This window comes from Marmota flaviventris, chromosome 8 (genome assembly GCF_047511675.1).
Source record: "Marmota flaviventris isolate mMarFla1 chromosome 8, mMarFla1.hap1, whole genome shotgun sequence".
Lineage (NCBI taxonomy): Eukaryota > Metazoa > Chordata > Mammalia > Rodentia > Sciuridae > Marmota > Marmota flaviventris.
This window is the reverse complement of record NC_092505.1, coordinates 41,554,692-41,573,930: the sequence shown is the minus strand read 5'-3', so window position 1 is coordinate 41,573,930 and position 19,239 is coordinate 41,554,692. Positions and strand designations below refer to the sequence as shown.

Sequence of the window (19,239 nt, the reverse complement as noted above, 5' to 3'; positions counted from 1 at the left end):
CTGAGGATTGCTCAGGTGAAGCACTCACTCAGGTGAGGTCCATCTGTGCCACCCAGTTTACAAATAGGAACTAGAACACTACAGATGACAGGTCTAGTCTACAGTGTTTGTTTTAGGCACAGCTCTCTAGAGGAAAGCACATGATTAAGGAAATCTCACCCAAAGTACTCTGGATTAGAAAAAGGGGAATAAGGGAAGGGAGGGGGGAATGGGAATAGGAAAGATAATAAAATGAATTGGACATTACTAGCCCATATGCATATATGATTATGAACAATGTAATTCTACAACTAGAAGAATGAGAGTTATATTCCATATATGTATAATATGTCAAAATGCATTCTGCTATCACGTATAACTAATTAGAACAAATAACAAAAAAAAAAGAAAAGAAAATCTATACAGCTTTCTCCCTAGAATATCCTTCATCTGCTGCCACTCACTGATATCAGGATGCCATGCCTGTTGTAGAGGATGGGAATTCTAGAACATGGTAGTTGCCAGGAGACTGATGCTAGGCCCCAAACCCCACCTGGCTTCTGTGGAAGAGCCAAGGAGTCCTGGCAATGTGCCCTTAAAGCAACCAATCATAAAGGATCTCTGACAGCATTAAGATGATTAAAAATCATTGCCACTTTGACAAGACAACAGAGGAAAATAAACACACCGAAGGTGGAATTATTTTTTGCCTTTAAAGCTCACTCACCTTCTTAGCAGGATCCCCTCTGGATTGATGATATGATGGAGACATTTTTACCTGTGGAAAAAAAGGCAAACATTTTAACATCTTTTTAGTTATAGCCTAGTTTTATTTGATTCACCTTCAAAAAAATTCAACAATCTGGTGCAATTGAGATAAAACAAATATTTTCACAAGAATGATGAATAGATTTTATGTTAAGTCCCATCAAAATTTTTCTAGAGATCAAAAAGTCAGTTGTTAGCCAAGATAAAAATATGATTAGGGTAAGAGAAATGGAACAGATGGCTCAAATTGGTTTTAATCAAATGGTGAGGAACTAAACAGATATAGAGCCTTGGTGATATTGTTAATCAACTGATGTAATAAGCAATGGCAGCATTTCTTGCAGAGGTCAGTAAAAAGGAATGAACACTTGATAAAATAATGTAAATGCACCTCAAATAATTATGTTGAGTGAAAGAAGTCAGAGAACAAAGCCCATGTTTTATAATTCCATGTATCTTAAATTCTAGAAAATGCTAACTATATGACAGAAAGCTACTCGGTGATTGCCAAGGAACTGAGTAAATTTTGGTGATGGTAGATAAGGCTATTATCTTGATTGTCATAAAGAATTCATGGATGTGTGTTTTTATCAAATTTGTACTTTGTTTATGTATAGTTTGTATCAATTATTACCTCAAAAAAGCATTTAAAGAAATTTATGGAATATATAAATTTCTAAGTGGTTGGAAAGAAATTTATAGAGGACTTTGGGGTTTATATTTTGCCCCTGGAGCCTCAATTTCTCTCTCTGCTTCCCTGCTGCCTTGAGCTGAGCAACTTTTCCTCTCTGTGCTCCTCCACCATAATGTTTCTGCATTGGAGCCAGCAGCCCAAGGATTGAATCCTCTGAAACCAAAGCCCATGTCCCCAGACCCAACAGTAACCTCATAAACTCTAGGCCTACTGCCCCCGGGGAACATAGCCCTGGGAACACTGCAGAAAACCAATACCTGAATCAACACTGAATCAAAAAGAGAATGCAAGCCACATGTGTCATTTTAAATTTGCTAGTGGCCACATTCAGAAGAAAAGGAACCCAGATGGAGGAAGTAAGGCATGGGAGACCACCCACAAAGTCACTTTGAGGAGCCAAGAGTGGAAGCTACGATCAGTAGGCCCCAACCATCGAGTCAAGATTCAGTTAAACAGGGTTGGGGATATGGCTTAGTTGATAGAGTGCTTGCCTTGCATGCAAAAGGCCCCAAGTTCAATCCCCAGCACCACCAAAAGAAAAAAAAAAAAAGATTCAGTTAAACACAAGACACAATAACAAGAAGAAAGAAGAAAAAGAAGTTATGCAGATAGTATGCTGGAGAGAAAACAACAAGCATGCCAAGCATGCTGGCTAAGTTATTAGCTTCTCTGACTCAATTTTCTAGCAAGAAATGCACTTTCCTCAAAACTTTGTCAAGAGCATTCAAGGACAATGTTAATGAATGATAGCAAGGAGCCCAGCATACAGTAGGTGCTTGATAAGTACTAGTTTTTCTCAAGCTATATAGTCTGAATTTCTATGAACAAGTGTTTTTCATTCATATGTGGTCAATCTTTAGTGTAGAACCTAAAACATTTTCAAATCATTTTTAAAAAGATGTCTATTTTAAATAAAGAGAGAAATGTTTCATGGTTCAGAGAGAATGGGCAAACAATATTTTGGAGAGATGTATAAGCAAACACTATAAAATAAAATTTGTGTTTTCTCAAAAAAAAAAAAAAAAGGAAATTTAGAGCTTTACATGCTATGTTGGAAAATAAGAAAGGCTGAAAAGAAGGGCCTACACTTCCAATTTGAGAAACTAGAAATACAAGATCAAAATAAAAGCAAACTAAGTAAAAGGAAGGAAATAATAGAGAGCTACAATCAAACAGAGAACACTAACAAAGCCAAAGGTTGTTTCTTTGAAAAGATCAGTGAAATTGATCACAAGTTAAATGAAAAGGACACATTCCTTAAAAAACAGAACTTACAAAACTGGACCCAAGATGACACCAAAAATATGAACAATCTTTTTATCTATTAAAGAAACTGAATTTGTTATATCTTCCCACAGTGAAATTTCCAAGTCCACTTGGAATTCTAGCAAATATGAAGCATGTGGAAACTAATGTATGAAATTAGAACAGCCACTTTTTAATTAACAAGAAAAATATAATTATTACTGTTAGTACTTCAATAGCTATTAGACACGATATGTCTAGAATGATGAAGAAAGGTATAAGGACTCAGCAACTGCTCTCAAGATCTCAGGCTTCTTCCAACTCAGGTCTAATTATGAATCAATAGAATTCAGAAGATGAAGATGTTTCTTCTTACTGTCACATCACCATTCAGGTAGGACCAGGTTACAGGCTTTTTTACTTTTCACTGACTTTTAAGAATAACTTCAGAAAACATACCACAGCTGAAGGATCAAAACTGCTGGCTGCAGTTTTGCTGGTCTGCAAAAATTAGACTTGACAGTCCTTGCTGTAACATACCATGACACTAGTACTCTGGAATTCTCTCCAGATGTATGATGTAGCTAGCAAAAAGTGATCCAATTTTAATTCCTGCTATGCTCGTTTTGAAAATGGAGAAAATAGATTTTCAAAGCAAAGTAGATATTTAAGCTTAAAAAAATGACCTCATGAAAGAATCTGCAGACTTTTTAAAACAAGCCAAGAAATAGATTTAGTGGTGGACAATTTATCTGAGAAGGCTGTTCTCTGGAGATTAAGTCAGAGAGTGTTTGATGTGGCAACAGAAATGGTTCAGTATCCCTCATGAAAGGTCTTATTTTTCATTTAACAGGATTCCTTCTGGAAATGCTTTAGGCAGTACAGCTTAAAATAGATACTTTAAATCCAGGTGTGCAGACACTAGGTCTGGGGATATGGATGATATACTGAGCTATGGCCTTAATAATGCTGAACTTTTGTGATCTTTGTTAATAAAATGATTCCTGATTTAAGCAACCTGAGCTGAAGTTTAAAAGCAATAGGAATGCCTTCCTTATCATTTTGCTTTTAAAAACTTATTTATCTCTCTCTCTCTCTCTTTTTTTTTTTTTTTTTTGCAGTTCTGGGGACTGAACCAGGTCTGGCATATGCAAGGGAAGCACTCCACCACTGACCTATACCTTCAGTGCTTTTTTTTTTTTTTAAATAGCCTTATTTTTCTGATTACAAAAGGGATACATGGGCACTGATGGAAAGTTAGAAAATACAAAAGAGCAAACAATGCAAATAAAAACCACAATCCAACCATGGAGCAATAACTACTATTAACATTTAGAATCACACTGTTTTTTGATCTTTTCATGTTGCAGGTTATGTGTATTTATTTAGCCATCCCAGTATTTTTCTATAATGGATTTTTCATGATGAAGAGAGGTATAAGGACTGCTCTAAAGATCTCAGGCTTCTGATGATTACAAAGCAATTCATTCATTGTATAAACATACTATAACTAATTTACCTAACAATATGCTGTTGGAACATTTTGGTTGTTTTCTATTTTTTTAATTATTCAAAAGGTTGTCATAGTATCCTTGTATGTAACACTTGGAGCACAAGATTTATTATTTACATTGGACAGTTTCTTATAAGCTGCTGCATCAAAGGGGTATAAACATTTAGAAATTTCTATCACCAATTCTTCTCCTAACAAGAAGGTCCACAAATGTTTTTCCTATAATTCTGAAATCCCAAAAAAGCTCTGAAACTAAAAGGATTGCTCTAAAAAAAACCCCTCTGGCACCAAAAGTCATCTGGCAACAAACCCTGACCTGAGCTGAAGTGAGGCTATGTATAGCCTTTATCTCACATGAGCATTTGAGTGTGGGATGCTGCCCAAGTCCACACACAGACTGTTATATAATGTACAATACAAGCACCATATTGCCCTTCTTTTAGCACTTTAAAAATGTCAATTGGCCTCTGTTTTCCTAAATGAGAAGTCAGCCATCATTCTTATTATTGTTTTATCCTTGATTCCTTTTAAGACTTTATTTTTTGTTTCAGCAGTTTGACTATGACTGTGGTTTTCTTTATATTTACGCTGATAGAGTTGGGTTTTTTTTTTTTTTTTTTTGGTTCTATGGATTCATGTTTTTCAGAAAATTTGAGAAAATACCAGACTTTATCAGGTCAAACTTCCCAAGTCTCTTCTTTTTCTTGTTTCCCCATCATGCTTTAAAATCCCAAACATGCACATAACACAAACTTGATATTGTTTCAAGGGTCACTAAGAGTTCTTCACTCTTTTTCAATTCTTTTGTCTCCATGGTTTTTTTTTAATAATAAATTCTATTGAACTGTCTTCAAATTTAGTAATAATTTTTTTTCTCAGTGTTCTCTGAGATGTTGACATACTACAAAATTTTCTGTTTTTCTTTCTAGAATTCATTTTTTTGTTTTTTTAATGTAAATTTTTAAAATTTATATATGAAGCAGAATGCATTACAATTCTTATTACATACATAGAGCATAATTTTTCATATCTCTGGTGTTATACATAGTATATTGACACCAATTCGTGTCTTCATACATGTACTTTGGATAGTAATGATCATCACATTCCACCATCATTAATTACCCCATGCCCCTCCCTTCCCCTCCAACCCCTCTGTTCTATCTAGAATTGTCTATTCCTCTTATGCTCCCACACCCTATCCCACTATGAATCAGCCTTCTTATATCAAAGAAAACATTCGGCATTTGTTTTTTTGGGATTGGCTAACTTCACTTAGCATTATCTTCTCTAACTCCATCCATTTACTTGCAAATGCTGTGATTTTATTCTCTTTTATTGCTGAATAATATTCCATTGTGTATACATGCCACATTTTTTTATCCATTCATCTATAATTTTTATTTCATAGTTTTATTTCATAGTTTGTATTTCCATGCTGACAGTTCCCCATGTGTTTAGTCATTTTGGTCACCTCTTCCTCCAGATCTTTTAAGATATTTATAATTGCCATTTAAAATTATTTTTTTGGATGTTGATGGACCTTTATTTTATTCATTTATTTATATGTGGTGCGGAGAATTGAACCAAGTGCCTCACACATGCTAGGCAAGCATTGTACCACTGAGCCCCAGACCCGGCCCTTTATAATTGCCATTTTAAAGTCCTTAATTGCCAGTCCCAACATCTGAGTCATTCACAGGTCTGCTTCTACTGATGCTTTTTCTTTTGATTTTAGGTTATATTTTCTTTCTTCTCATTGATCCTATCATAGTTTAGGCTTTGACTGTATTAGAGAGCATTGGTTTTATTTTGCCCTTAGTTTTGGGGAAGGCTTATTCCTAAATTATAGCTTTTCTGTAGTTTCAACACAAAATCTGAAATATGTATCAAAGCGTTGAACACAGGAGGATTTACATTCAAAACTCAGCACCAGGCAGCTGCTGAAATCTCTGCTCAGTTCTTTAGTCCTCCTGATGTTGCTTTCTGCTAGGTTTCTTGGAGCACTGTGTTTGTATATTTTAGAATGCTAAAGAGAATTTGAGGCTCCATATTCTTTTTGTGATCCGCCTCCCTCAATTTATAGCTAGTCTTGACCAAGAATGCTACTTTCTGCTTCATCTCTTCCTCAGTATTCCAAGGCAAACCAAGAAGGACTCTAGGGAAAAGCTAGACATCTAGGTTAAATGCAGACATCCCTTCAGTTGCTTTCCTTCTTTCAAGGTTTATGTTCTCTACAGTTTCTGTCTACTTCTGGTTGCTTTCTATGTTTTCATATGTTGTTCAGAGCTTATAATTCATTGCAGGAATCATCTAATACAGACTGCTCTGCCATTACTAGAACTGGAACTCTGTTACATGTCTCCAATTTTTTTTTTTTTTGGTACTCTCCCTACTGCTGCTTCTTCAAATTACAAGTACATTTAGCCACCTGAAGTTATTCATTGATGCTCTACTCATTTCAGTATTTTTTCTCTCTGTGCTTGATTTGATAATGTACTGCTATACATTAAAGTTCTCTAATTATTTCTTCTGAAATCCCATTTTGCTGTTAATCTCATCCAGTACATTCTTTATTTCAGACATTAAAATTTTAGCCTCTAGATGTTCATTAACTTTTTCTAACTTTCATATCTCTGTTCAACAAGTTCAGTATTTTTTATCACTCCTTAAAATACAGAACACAATAATAATGACTTTAAATGTTCTTGTCTACTAATTCTATTATCTGTGTCATTTCTGGGTCAGTTTCAACAAATTTTTCTTGCTCTCCATTATCTTATATTTTCCTCCTTCCTAGCATGCCTGGTAATTTTTTAAATTTATTTTTTATTTTTAGGTGGACACAATATCTTTATTTTACATTTATGTGGTGCTGAGGATCGATCCCAGTGCCTCATGCATGCCAGGCAAATACTCTACCACTAAGCCACAATCCCAGCCCCGCCTGGTAAAATTTGATCAAATGCCAGACATTGTAAATTCTATCTTGATGGGTGTTAGATATATTTTAAATTCTTAGTATGTCCTTAAGCTTTTTCTGGGATGTAGTTAAGATACTTTGAAATAGTTTGACCTTTTTAGGTTTTGCTTTTAAGTTTTATTGAATCAAAGCAATAGTAAGTCTAGGGTTACTTCCCCTACTACCACCACTGAGGTTAAAATTTTACTTAGTTCTTATTCTATCCTGTGAACTATAAAGCAGGGAGGAAAAAGGCATTACTATTATTCCTAGCTCTATGTGAGTTTGGGACACTGTTCCATCTAATCCTTTTGGATGGTATGCTTTGTAACCTCAAGTAGTTTTCTCACATAAATGGGTCAGAACTCACATACTCCAAGTTGCCTTCTGTAGTTTTTGGAGTTGCTTTCTCTCATTCTCTCTCTCTCCTGCCGAATACTCTGTCCCGGGAACCCAGTCACCTTGGCTTTCTTGGACTCCTAACTCCATCTCCTTAACTCAGAGAGTCTAATGCGCTGTTTCAGTTACCCCTTTCTGAGTCATGCAGTAATTCAAAGACAACCCTAGGTTGTATGTCATTTGTTTGTGGTTTCTCAGGTGTCATTATCTTCTTTTGTCGGATGTCCAATGTCATAAGAACTATTATATTTTATTCATTATTTCCAAGAAACTCCTAATGTATCTTATTCAGAAGTGCAAGTCTCTATATTATCTTCGTAAAATCCAAAACATTCTGAATTCTGAAATGTACCTGGCTCAAGTGAACTTGGCAATCCCACAAGTAGTGTAGAAAAATGTCTGTTCTCTCAAACTCTTATTATCTTAGTCTATTTTCTGCTACTATGACAGGCTACCACAGACTGGGTAAACTATGTACAAAAGAAGTTAATTTGGCTCATGATTCTTGAAGCTGAAAAGTCTAAGATGAATGGGGCACATTGGTGACAGCCTTGTGCTGTGTCACAACATGGTAGAGGGCATCCCATGGTGAGAGTAAGGGAGAGTGCTATCTAGCTCAGGTCTTTTTCCTCTTCTTATAAAGCCCTAATAAGATCATGGGGATTTCATCTCATGACCTCATCTAATCCTAACTTCCTCCCGGAAAACCCCAACTCCAAATACGATTAACATATGTGAATCTGGGGGTTAAGTTTCTAACATATTGACTTTTTCAAACCATTGCACTTACAAATATAAATATATTTATATTTGTAATTTATATTTGTAATATATATATTTATGTTTATATAGTTATATTTTAATGTGTGTCCATTTAATATATGCTTTTAAAAATTTGCCAGTTGAGTACATGTTGGTATTTTAACATGCAGTTCTTTGATCACTGGTAAAATATTTTTTCACATTTAACTGTTTACCAGAATTTTTTATGTCCCTAGTTTTTATTTCCATCAAAGTCTTAGTTCCACATAAAGAATGAAAGCACTTATTTGGTACTAATGTCATCCCTAGGTCTCTTGGACACAGGAAGGTGTATAGATTTAAAGCAATAAGCATGTGATTATTAAACAGTTCTGAAGAAGAGGTAAGGGGTGGGCAGGTACTATAGATATGACTGTCTATACATTTTCCACAATCACTATGACTGGTCATATCCCTCCCTTTGTTTTAAACTCTTCAACGTTTCATACTAAGAATAAAAACCAAATCTTTTACTCAGGTATTGTCTACCTACCTCTTCAATCTCATTCTTTCAGTCAGTATGCTATGTCACTGATTTTCTTTCTTTCTTTTTTTTTTTTTTAGATAGAATCTTGCTATGTTACCCAGGCTGGTCTTAAACTCCTAGGTTCAAGTGATATTTCTGCCTCAGTCTCCCAAGTAGCTGGGACTACATGTGTGTACCTCTGCACCCAGAATAGTCACTAACTTTTTTTCAGGTCCTGGAACAAATCATTCCCCTCTGCAGATCCTTTGTGATTGTTCTTTTGTTGTCTGAAATGTTGTTCATGTGGCTGGTACCTTTGTATCCCCTGGTTCTGGGCTTAAAGAGTGTCTCTGTAGATAGACATTCCCTGGCCATCCCATCCAAAGCAGGTTTACCTCATGTTACTCTCCTCATAACATTCTATTCTTTCCCATCACTTCAATTATTTACCTATCACAACTCAAAATTATATATTTGATACAATGTTTGCATATTTAATTATTGTCTAGCCCCCCTTTTGGTGGGTAAGCTAAATAATGAGGGGAACTATTTTTTGTTGTTGTTTACAAATGTATACTCAGTAGAGTACCAGGAAGAGTGTTTGACCCAAGGTAGGAATATGATAAATACTGGCTAATGTAATGAATCACTTAATACTTGTAATGATAACAAGATTGCTAGAAAATAGGCTAAAGTCTGTTCCCCAAATTTCATTAAGATTACCAATCATCTCTATGAACTTCTGAGACATATTAATCTTCATGTAATTTGTAAGTTTAATTTCGAAGGTATCTTTTTGAGACATGTTGCTATTACAAAACAATGAAATCTCATCTTTTAGTATTTATTTTGAATTTACCCTTTCTGTAACAGGGAGCTAATTAACTCTTTAAAAGGGGGCTGAGGATGTAGCTCAGTAATAAAGTACCCCTGGGTTCAATCTCCAGTACTGCAAAACAAAAACAAAAACAAAAAACAAAACTTTAATGAACTTGACATAAATAATAAAAATAACTTTTTAAGTCGCATGAAATTGGTAAAACCCTCAGAGAAAGAAAAAATGTGGACACAACAAGGAATTAATATCAGTGTTACTATTTCATGTAAACCAAATCTACAATATTAGTGGGAATTCAAAATAAATCTGCAATGTATTAATAAAAAATTATGACTAGTGAATGAATATAAACTACTGCATAATTACTTGGAAGTTGTAAAAACTTCTGACATTATTTACAAATTTAACTCAGAAAACAAAACATTTTTAGAAAATGCTCAGGAATATCATTTAATTCTCTTCTTTTGTAATTATTAAAGAACAAGTGGGCAGCTATATATTTAGTTCCAGTTTGTGTCCTCCTCACACATTTTATCTTTTAGTGAAAAAATGAAAACCACTCTGATAATTTTAGATGCTTCTAGATCTATACTAATAAAGGCTGACTTCACACAATATATTTTAAAGATAATAGTGTCAAATGCTCTTGGTTTTTAAAACTTTAAAAGAAATAACAGCTTGAAAGTTTCTGGTATAGATTACCTGTTATCAAGAACTTCAAACATTGTTAATAATAATGCTTAAATTGAAATTAGTGAATCTTATTTTTTAAAATTTATATCAAGTTGATTAGTGAGCAATAATCACTGTTTAAAAAACTTAATAGTAAGCTAATTTCTTCTAATGTTAATCAATGAAAATTAAGATGGTTATTTGCGACTGTGAATGTAATAAAGGATAACTGAAGATGAAATTTAAATTATTTGATTAATATTAGTGAATAACATTTGTTGAGAAAATATAATGGAATATTGAGTATTTCTGCTGAAATTCATTTCTTCTGTTTATTTCATCTGTGGGCAATATGTAGAGAAAGCAAAAAAAGAATCAGAATGATTTTCAGGTCTATTCTGTATGTCTGAAAGTTTTAGCCCGAGCTGCTATAAGCCTTAGGAGTTAGGAAAAAAAGTCATTTGGGTCATTTCTCTTATTTGTACAGAATAAAAGTCTTTATTCCAGAGGAAAGCAGGCTTTCTAGGGAATAACTCCCATTATGCCCATGTGAATTTGCTGGCAGGCAACTAATATGTCAGACTTACTAGTTTACATAATGACCAGAGATGAAAAAAGAAGTGAGACAGGATCACAGAAGAAAGATTGTATCTCTCATGACCACAGTTTTGAGGATGACTGTTGCATCATTTTGAGCTGCAGTCAGAAGCTGAAGACCATTATCTCAAGTCTTGGAAAAGGATGAAAAAAGAGCTATTTGATAGAAGGATCATGTTACAAAGGCAGTGAGATGCTTCAAATGCATCCACTATTTTCTGGATATAGAGATATATAGAGAGCAACAGGTGGAAACTAACTGGCTGTGCTAGCTGGACTTCTGAGTCAGTGGGGCCTCCCTATTGTCCCCTTCATATACTGTGTAGAAACTTAACCTGGGCTGATAGATTTTCAAAGGAAATTAAGAGAACAAAGTAAAACTTTCCTGTAATAAAGTTTAGTGTAAGCCATCATACCACAGAAATAGTATTTCTCTTTTTAAATTAACAATGTAAAACCTTGAATAGTTTCATACAATGTTGAGAAATCGCCAATAGGAAATGGATATATTTTTAAAATCAACTTTAATATGTTTTAAATGATAAAAGTAGTGCAGAGCTTATAGCAGGAAAACTGGGAGCAATGATGGTTCTCCAAACTTGAGTTCAAGTATCAGCCCTCCATCCCTAAATTACATGTTTTCTCAGTTGTAAAATAGGCAACATATTAACTTATAAAGTTGGTGTGAAGTATAACACAAAAAAATATCTAATACATGTGTTTGATACATTTGATTTCCCTTTCTTTCTTGGGTTACCAATCTACTACATCTTTTTATAATATCTGATGCAAGAAAATCAAGTGAGATAGACAGCTAGTGGAAAATTTAAGAAAAATTAAGTTTTCCTTCTAGCTCATATACCATTATAGATTTGATTTTTTTTCTTTCTTTTCTTTTGGGGGAGTGGGGAGGAGGGGGTCCTGGGGATTGAATGCAGAGCTTTGTACAAGTCTACCACACAGCAAAATCCCTAAATTTGATCTTAATGAAATTTCCTGAACAATGGAAAAGTTGGTTTGTCTCTGTTCTAAGAGTAGGAGAACCTCAGAAACAAAGTTAACATTGATATACATACTCAATTAAAAAATAATTTCTGCTTTCTAAATGTGCTTAGAGAAGACAGGAGGAAAGTCATTAAAACATTATTTTCTTTCTTCACTGCATGAGGTCTAGGGAGTGAGAAGAGGGCTATGACTATAGTGTAAATGAATTTTAAATTCAACACTTACTTATGAAAAAATTCTCAGCAAGACATGAAATAAAAAGGCATTTCCTAATTGTGATATGAATGTTACATACAAAAAGCTCACAGTTAAAATTATACTCAATGGTGAAAAATTAAACACTTTATCTCTAAGATATGGAAAAAAGGCAATGGTAGACATTTTACCACTCATTTACTGAAGGCCAATGCAAGAAATCAAGAAAAAGAAAAGGCATAAAATTGGAAAGGAAGAAATAAAATAGTCTTTTTTTGCATACGACAAATTGTTTACATAGAAAATTACAAAGATTTTATAAAAACACATTAGTATTAATCTGTTATCTTAATGAAGTCATTAAAGTCACTGGATATAAGGTTAATATACAAAATTAACTATTTCTTTATACTAGCAATAAACAATTAGAAACTGAAATGTTAAACAGTAAAATATGTACTAGCACCAAAAGTAATTAAATGCATATAAAATGTATACAAACTAAATTAAATGCATACAAACTACAGAACACTGATGAAATAAATAAAAAAAATTTTAGAAATTGAAAGATATACCATGTTCATGAACTAGAAGACTCAATATTGTTAAGGTATCAACTTTTTCCAAGTTGATCTACAGATTCAACCTAATCTCAAAAAAACTTAAGAAAAAAAAAAAAAATATATATATATATATATATATATATATATATATATATTTGGAAACCAACATGCTAACTTCAGAACTTACAATGAAAGGCAAAGGAGTAGAATGGTCAAAGGTTAGAAGAAAGTTGGAAGACGAATACTACCTGATAACCAGATTTACTAGAAAGCTACATTACTAGAGAAAGGACACACAGACCAGAATGAAACAAAACATAAGATTCAGAAATAGACCCACACATACACAGTACACTGACTTTATCTAAAATGTAAAAGCAAGTCAACAGATATCTGCACACAAAAGAAGGAATCTCCATACATATTTCATATCCTATGTAAGAATGGGGTTATAGTGATTGCCTGGAGTTGAGGGCCAACCAGGAAAGGTTGACTACCAAGAAATATGAGACTTTTGAAGGGAGGAATTAACATTGCTTTATATCTTTTTTTTTTGTATCAGGGATTGAACCCAGGGGCACTTGACCACTGAGCCACATCCCCAGCCCTTTTTAAGTGTTTTATTTAGAGACAGGGTCCCACTAAGTTGTTTAAGGCCTCACTAAGTTGCTGAGGCTGGCTTTGAACATGTGATCCTCCTGCCTTAGCCTACCAAGCCTCTGGAATTACAGGAATGTGACACCATGTCTGGCTAACATTGCTCTATATTTTGACTGTGGAGGTGGTTGTCAATCTTCACAAGTGAATTTTCCCATTTATAAATTTTTTAAAGGAGAAAAGTCTATTTTAGTGCTAAATACTGTCTATAAAGAATGAAAGTATATCTAATTGATAATATCCAGGCAAGACGATTCATGTAATCTTAGGTTGGTTATGATGGGATATAAAAAGAGGAAAAATACTAAAGAGCCCCAAGATGTAATGCCTGAAGCATGTGCATAAAAAAAGTTCACTCATTTGCATTAGATTCAGTCTAGAAAATGATGGAAATCACGTCTTGTCTTTTCTTTTTTAATACTTTTATTCCATTTATTTTTATGTGGTGCTGAGGATCAAACCTAGGGCCCCCATGTGCTAGGCAAGCACTCTGCCACTGAGCTACAACCCCAGCCCAAGTCCTGTCTTTTCTGAATACAAACAAGAAAGTGTTTTACATGACTAGTTAGTGAAGTTTTTAGCATGGAAACCATACCAAACATCTTTGCCTGTATGTCTTGTAGTCATCTCTAATTTCAGCAATGAATTATCTTATTTCTAAATCTGTTGTTTATTGTTCTGTTAGTAAGTAGTACCACCAACTTGTGCTGTTGTTCAATTAAGAGACCTGCATGTAATTTTTGAATCCTCCTTCTGTCTTTCCCACTCTATTTTACAAATTTACTTATCAAGTTATGATAATTCTACTTCTTACATACAGCATCTCTGTTGCAAATCCTCTTTTGGATGGAACTAGAAGTTGAGTATGATTCAATCTAGAGGGTGAGAGTGGTAGAGATGAGGCTAGTGAAGTGAGCAAGAACCACATTAATTATTTTGATGTTTGTGCTCATCTCAAACACATCTCAAATAAGTATTTTCTTCTCCAACTCCAGTTCTACCATTTTAGTACAAATTACCACATCTCTGTCTTCAACAATCTATTGGTCTCTTTATATCCATTCTTGCTTCAATTTTTTTTTTTTTGTACTGGAGATTGAACTTAGGGATGTTTTACCATTGAGCTACATTCTCAGGACATCCTCCTCTTTTTGGGGGTGTGAGGCTACCTGGATTGAACCAGGATGGTTTAACCAGTGAGCCACATCCCCAGCCCTTTTTGATATGAGACAGGGTCTCACTATGTTGCTTGAGGCTCACTAGGTTGCTGAGGCTGGCTTTGAATTCTTCATCCTCCTGCCTCAGCCTCCTGAGTGGCTGGATTATAGGCATGCACCACCATATCCAGCCAAGGACCTCCTCACCTTTAAAGAAATTTTTGAGACACAGTCTCATAAGCTATTATCCATCTTGTGAGCCTCCTGCCCCAGTCTCCTGGATTGCTGGGATTTCAGGCTTGTGCTGCTGTGCTTGACTCTTGCTTCCATTTTAATTTATTTTCTGCATTGCAGTTAGAGTGTTCTTTTTGAAATACTGTTTGGAAGAAGGGGAAAAAAAAAAAAAAACGCTCTTCTGATCAGTTCATATAATTTCTTCCTTAAAACCCATCCCTGAGCTGGGTGTGGAGCACATGTCTGTAATCCCAGCAGCTTGGGAGGCTGTGGCAGGAGGATTGCAAGTTTAAAGCCAGCCTCGGCAAAAGCAAGGTGCTAAGCAACTCAGTGAGACCCTGTCTCTAAATAAAATACCAAATAGTAATGGGGATGTGGCTCAGTGGTGAGGGCCCCTGAGATCAATCCCTGGTACCAAAAAACATAAAACAAAGCAAAAATAAACCATCCATGGCCAGATGTGGTGGTACAGGGACTCAAGATGCTAAGGAGGGAGAACTGCAAGTTCAAGGCTAGTCGGGAACGTAGCAAGACCCTGTCTCAAATAAAAAAGTAAAAAGGACTAGGAATGTAGCTCAGTGGTGAAGCACCCTCGGGTTAAAAACAAACAAACAAACAAACAAACAACCCCTCCATTTCTTCCTATTCTTTTAGGGCAAACATTAAAATAACTAATATAGTCTGGCTCACCTATCTAGCCTCATCTCCTATTACTCCCTTTCACTCCACAGATTCATTATGCTTGACTTTTAGCTCTATGTGCTATTCTGCTTCAGAGTAGAGATGCTGTTTGTTCTACACAGTGTTCCACTGCCTACAGTACTACTTTTCTTGCTTACCTTTATTTCTAAATTTTTCTTGCTTCCTCCTTTTATTCCTTCAAGGCTAGCACTTGTAGAAAATCTTCTATAATCTCTAATGTTTGGTTTAGCATTATATATATATTTTCATTCCTGGGAGCACTTAAAACCTGTGGAATCTCCTGAGTGACAAGAGTCTCTTTTGTATGCTAATGACATGATGGGTGGCTAGGCCCCTGGATAGCTTTGGGATGATGGTTGGTTGCCAGAAAGACCAAGCCATAAATACAGATTTTGAATTTTCAGCCCCACCTCCTAATTTCTGGGGAGGTGAGAGAGGCTAGAGATCAAGTTCAATCACAAATGACCAAAGATTTAATCAACATCTCCAAATACTGGGGCCTAAGGATCTTCTGGGTTGGTGAAGGCACAGACATGTTAGAAAGGTAGTGGCCCAAAGAAGGCATGGAATCTTTGTTAGTGCTTAAGCCCAACCAAGTTGTAGCCTTTATAAAAAAATTAGTAAATGTAAATAAGGTGTTTTCCTCAGTTCTGTGAGTTATTCTACTAAACTATCAAAACTGGGTGGGTTGTTGGGACCCCTGAATGTGTAGCCAACTTGGACAGAAGTGTGCTACCATGGTTGTAACCTTCCATCTGACACGAGAGAAGCCTTGTGGGTCTAAACACTTAAACCATTAAATCTCTAACTTCAAGTTCTTAAGAGTATTGAATTAAATTGTTGGACTCTCAGTTGGTGTCCAGAGAATGAATAGAATTTTGGTGTCAGAATTTTCAGAATTGGTGCTGAAAAAAAAAAAAAAACACATTTAGAATTAGAACTCGGGAGCATGTATTAAAAATCTGCTTATAATTTTACTGCCTGTAAACAAGACAAGATCATATTTGTCTTGGCTACCCTTTTATCTCCAGCACCTAGCAGAGTGCCCGGCACACTGCTCAATATGCACTTGGAGAATATGTAAACAGAATGTCTGCTTCTGGAATACTGAAATTCTAAACTCTTATCTGGGAGAAAAGCTGGTCATGGGTCTGCTTCTGATAAAACACTGAAAGTTGACGACACAAAAAGAGTAAAGTAACTGGCCCAGGTTTCACTATGTGATGTGAAGCCTGGTTATAGGATAGTGTGGAACAGAAGAAGGGGCAAGATGCAGCAAATGTAGTTAGAGTTCAAAGAGGAAGTATAGTGAGTACAGCACAATATAAGGACACAGCCCTAGTACATTATTCACACATTGAACCCCTTGTGTTGTCAAGTTCTGTTTCCCCAAAAGCTATCAGGCAGGAGAGTTCAAACTCTGCTCCACTGCCTGTTTTTAATGGACATCATTACCCTAAGTGCATGTCTGAAGACATGAATGGTGTGACTCTACTTTGTGTACTACCAGATATGAAAAATTGTGCTCTATGTGTATAATATAAATTGTATCACATTCCGCTGTCACATATAACAAATCAGAATAAATAAAAAAATTGCAAAATAAAAAAAATGCTATAAAAATAAATTAAAATTGTCTAATCCATTAATCACTCTGAAGGCAATGAAAAACTTCTCAGGGAACACCACAGCATCAAGATTTTTAAAGAAAGTTATCAAATTGAGAAAACCACATACAGTGCACCCATGTTGGCCACCTTGTCCATCATCAGCACTATAGAAGTGGTGAGTATACTCTTGTGCATACAGGTACTCATAACATTTGTTAAGTACTCATCTGTACTTGCTGACCTCTTACTCTGTCAAAGGTTCTTAAAAGTACACTCATGTGTATATCCTCTCTGTTCAGCTCGTTTCAAGGTTTTTAAAAGGAGAACATGTCTTCTTGGTTTTTGGAACTGAGCAGAGAGGAGAGGTCCTTCAAACACTAAATAGGACTTAACAGAGGACAGTCAGGTAAATCTGTTGAGAGTGATATGGAGCCAGAAGAAAATGAGCCCAGGACCAAAAGACATTGGCAAGAAAAGACCATGTGCACCTTGCCACTGAAACGAGTCTTACCTGTGATGGGGTTATCCTTCCCTTTTTAATTTCAGATGAATTCTCACTTGGTTTTCCTACTTGTTTACTTGAGTTGCATTTGTAGCACGTCCATCGTGTTTGGCCCTCAATTTCGATGGTGCATTCTTTGTTTTGTAGACAGAATGAATGATACAAATGGCCACAGCTGCAAAATGAAGGTAACCAACTCACACTTTCCATTGTCATAAGTCCATAAAGTATGACAGAGTGTACTTATATACAATAAAGGCTCTAACAATCTGGAATGTACTGATGCTGGTACAGGACAAGAAATAGGAAAAGGAATGTATTCACTGTTGTCCTCTCTTTTTAAAAATCCTAACAAACATATCTGTATCCTTAAGTGAGTAGGAATAGAATCATAGTTCTCATGGAGGATAAGCTGAACTTCTGTTCATTTCTTAAACTATGAAATTCTGACCGTATTTTCAGGTTAAAAAAGGACAAGCAGAAAAAATCATAATGACACAAGTAGCTTGATAACACCATGAGTGGTCTGTCTCACTGAACTCAAGATAAGAGTTAAGATTAAACACTGACAAAAAAACTCATTGCTTGCAGTATTTCTATGAAGGCGTTCCAAAAGAACTTTTAGTACCAAAAGGGCTTTTGGAAGGTGAGCACTGATTATGCCTCTTAATCATCCTTGGCCTTTCTCCAACCTGAAATGTTGAACTATCCCAGAAGTCAATCCTTTTCTCTTCTGTAGTCTTTACACTCTTTCTCTTCTCTACACTTAAAAAAAAAAAAAAAACATATATAACCTGTTTCCTGTACACTCTTCCTTACCCCACCTACTGTTGCTCCTATAGTGATTACTTCTAGTTCCAAAACTTTAAAATATCACCTAGAAGTTCATGACTACCACATTTATGCCTTCAGCTCAGACCTCTTCCCTAAACCCTACCTGTCTGACTCCTCAAGAACTCTGTTTTGGATGTCTAATGCTATCTTAAATTTAACATGTTCAAAACCAAAATCCTGATTTCCACCTTACTCCATCTCCACTGAATACTTTCATCCAACTTACATTCTTGCAGTTTTTCAGGCCAAGAAGTTTGGAGTGATCTATTCTTTCTTTCACACTACACATTTAATTTATAAGCAAATTCTATCAGCTCTACCTTCACAACATGTCCAGAATCCTCCCACTTCTGAACTTTTTGTTATTGCCATCCTTCTCCCACATGGACTATCGCAAATGCATGACTAGTCCCCTTGCATTCCCTCTTGACTTTCTATAGCTCCTTCTCAACACAGAAATCAAACTGACCCAGAAGACCTATCCTCAAAACCACCCAGTGAGCTGGGCATGGTGGCACACACCTGTAATCCTAATGGCTCAGGAGGCTGAGGCAGGAGGATTGCAAGTTTAAAGCCAGCCTCAGCAACTTAGTGGGGCCCTAAGCATCTTAGTGAGACCCTGTCTCAAAATTTAAAAAAATTTAAAAAGGGCTGGGGATATGGCTCAGTGGTAAAGCACCCCTGGGTTCAATCCCTGGTACAAAAAACAAACAAAAACCAAAACAATCCAATCCAACAAACCCACCCAGTGGGTTCTCATCTCAGAGAAGCCTACTTCTCATAATAACCCAGATTCGGCCTCTGCTTCTCCTTTGAAGTCCTCTTTTGTCATCCTCTCATTCCTTT

General features: G+C 35.6%; 1 protein-coding gene across 1 annotated transcript in view; it reads right to left on the bottom strand.

The window, feature by feature from the left end:
• The window catches only part of Vps8 (VPS8 subunit of CORVET complex), a 252,940-nt gene that overhangs the window by 32,690 nt on the left and 201,011 nt on the right, over window positions 1–19,239 (bottom strand). The window contains exons 44-45 of the mRNA XM_027951524.2: window positions 17,569–17,734; window positions 707–757 (exon numbers count right to left, since the gene is read on the bottom strand). Of these exons, the coding sequence (XP_027807325.1) occupies window positions 707–757; window positions 17,569–17,734 (217 nt within the window). The remainder of the gene's footprint in view (window positions 1–706; window positions 758–17,568; window positions 17,735–19,239) is intronic.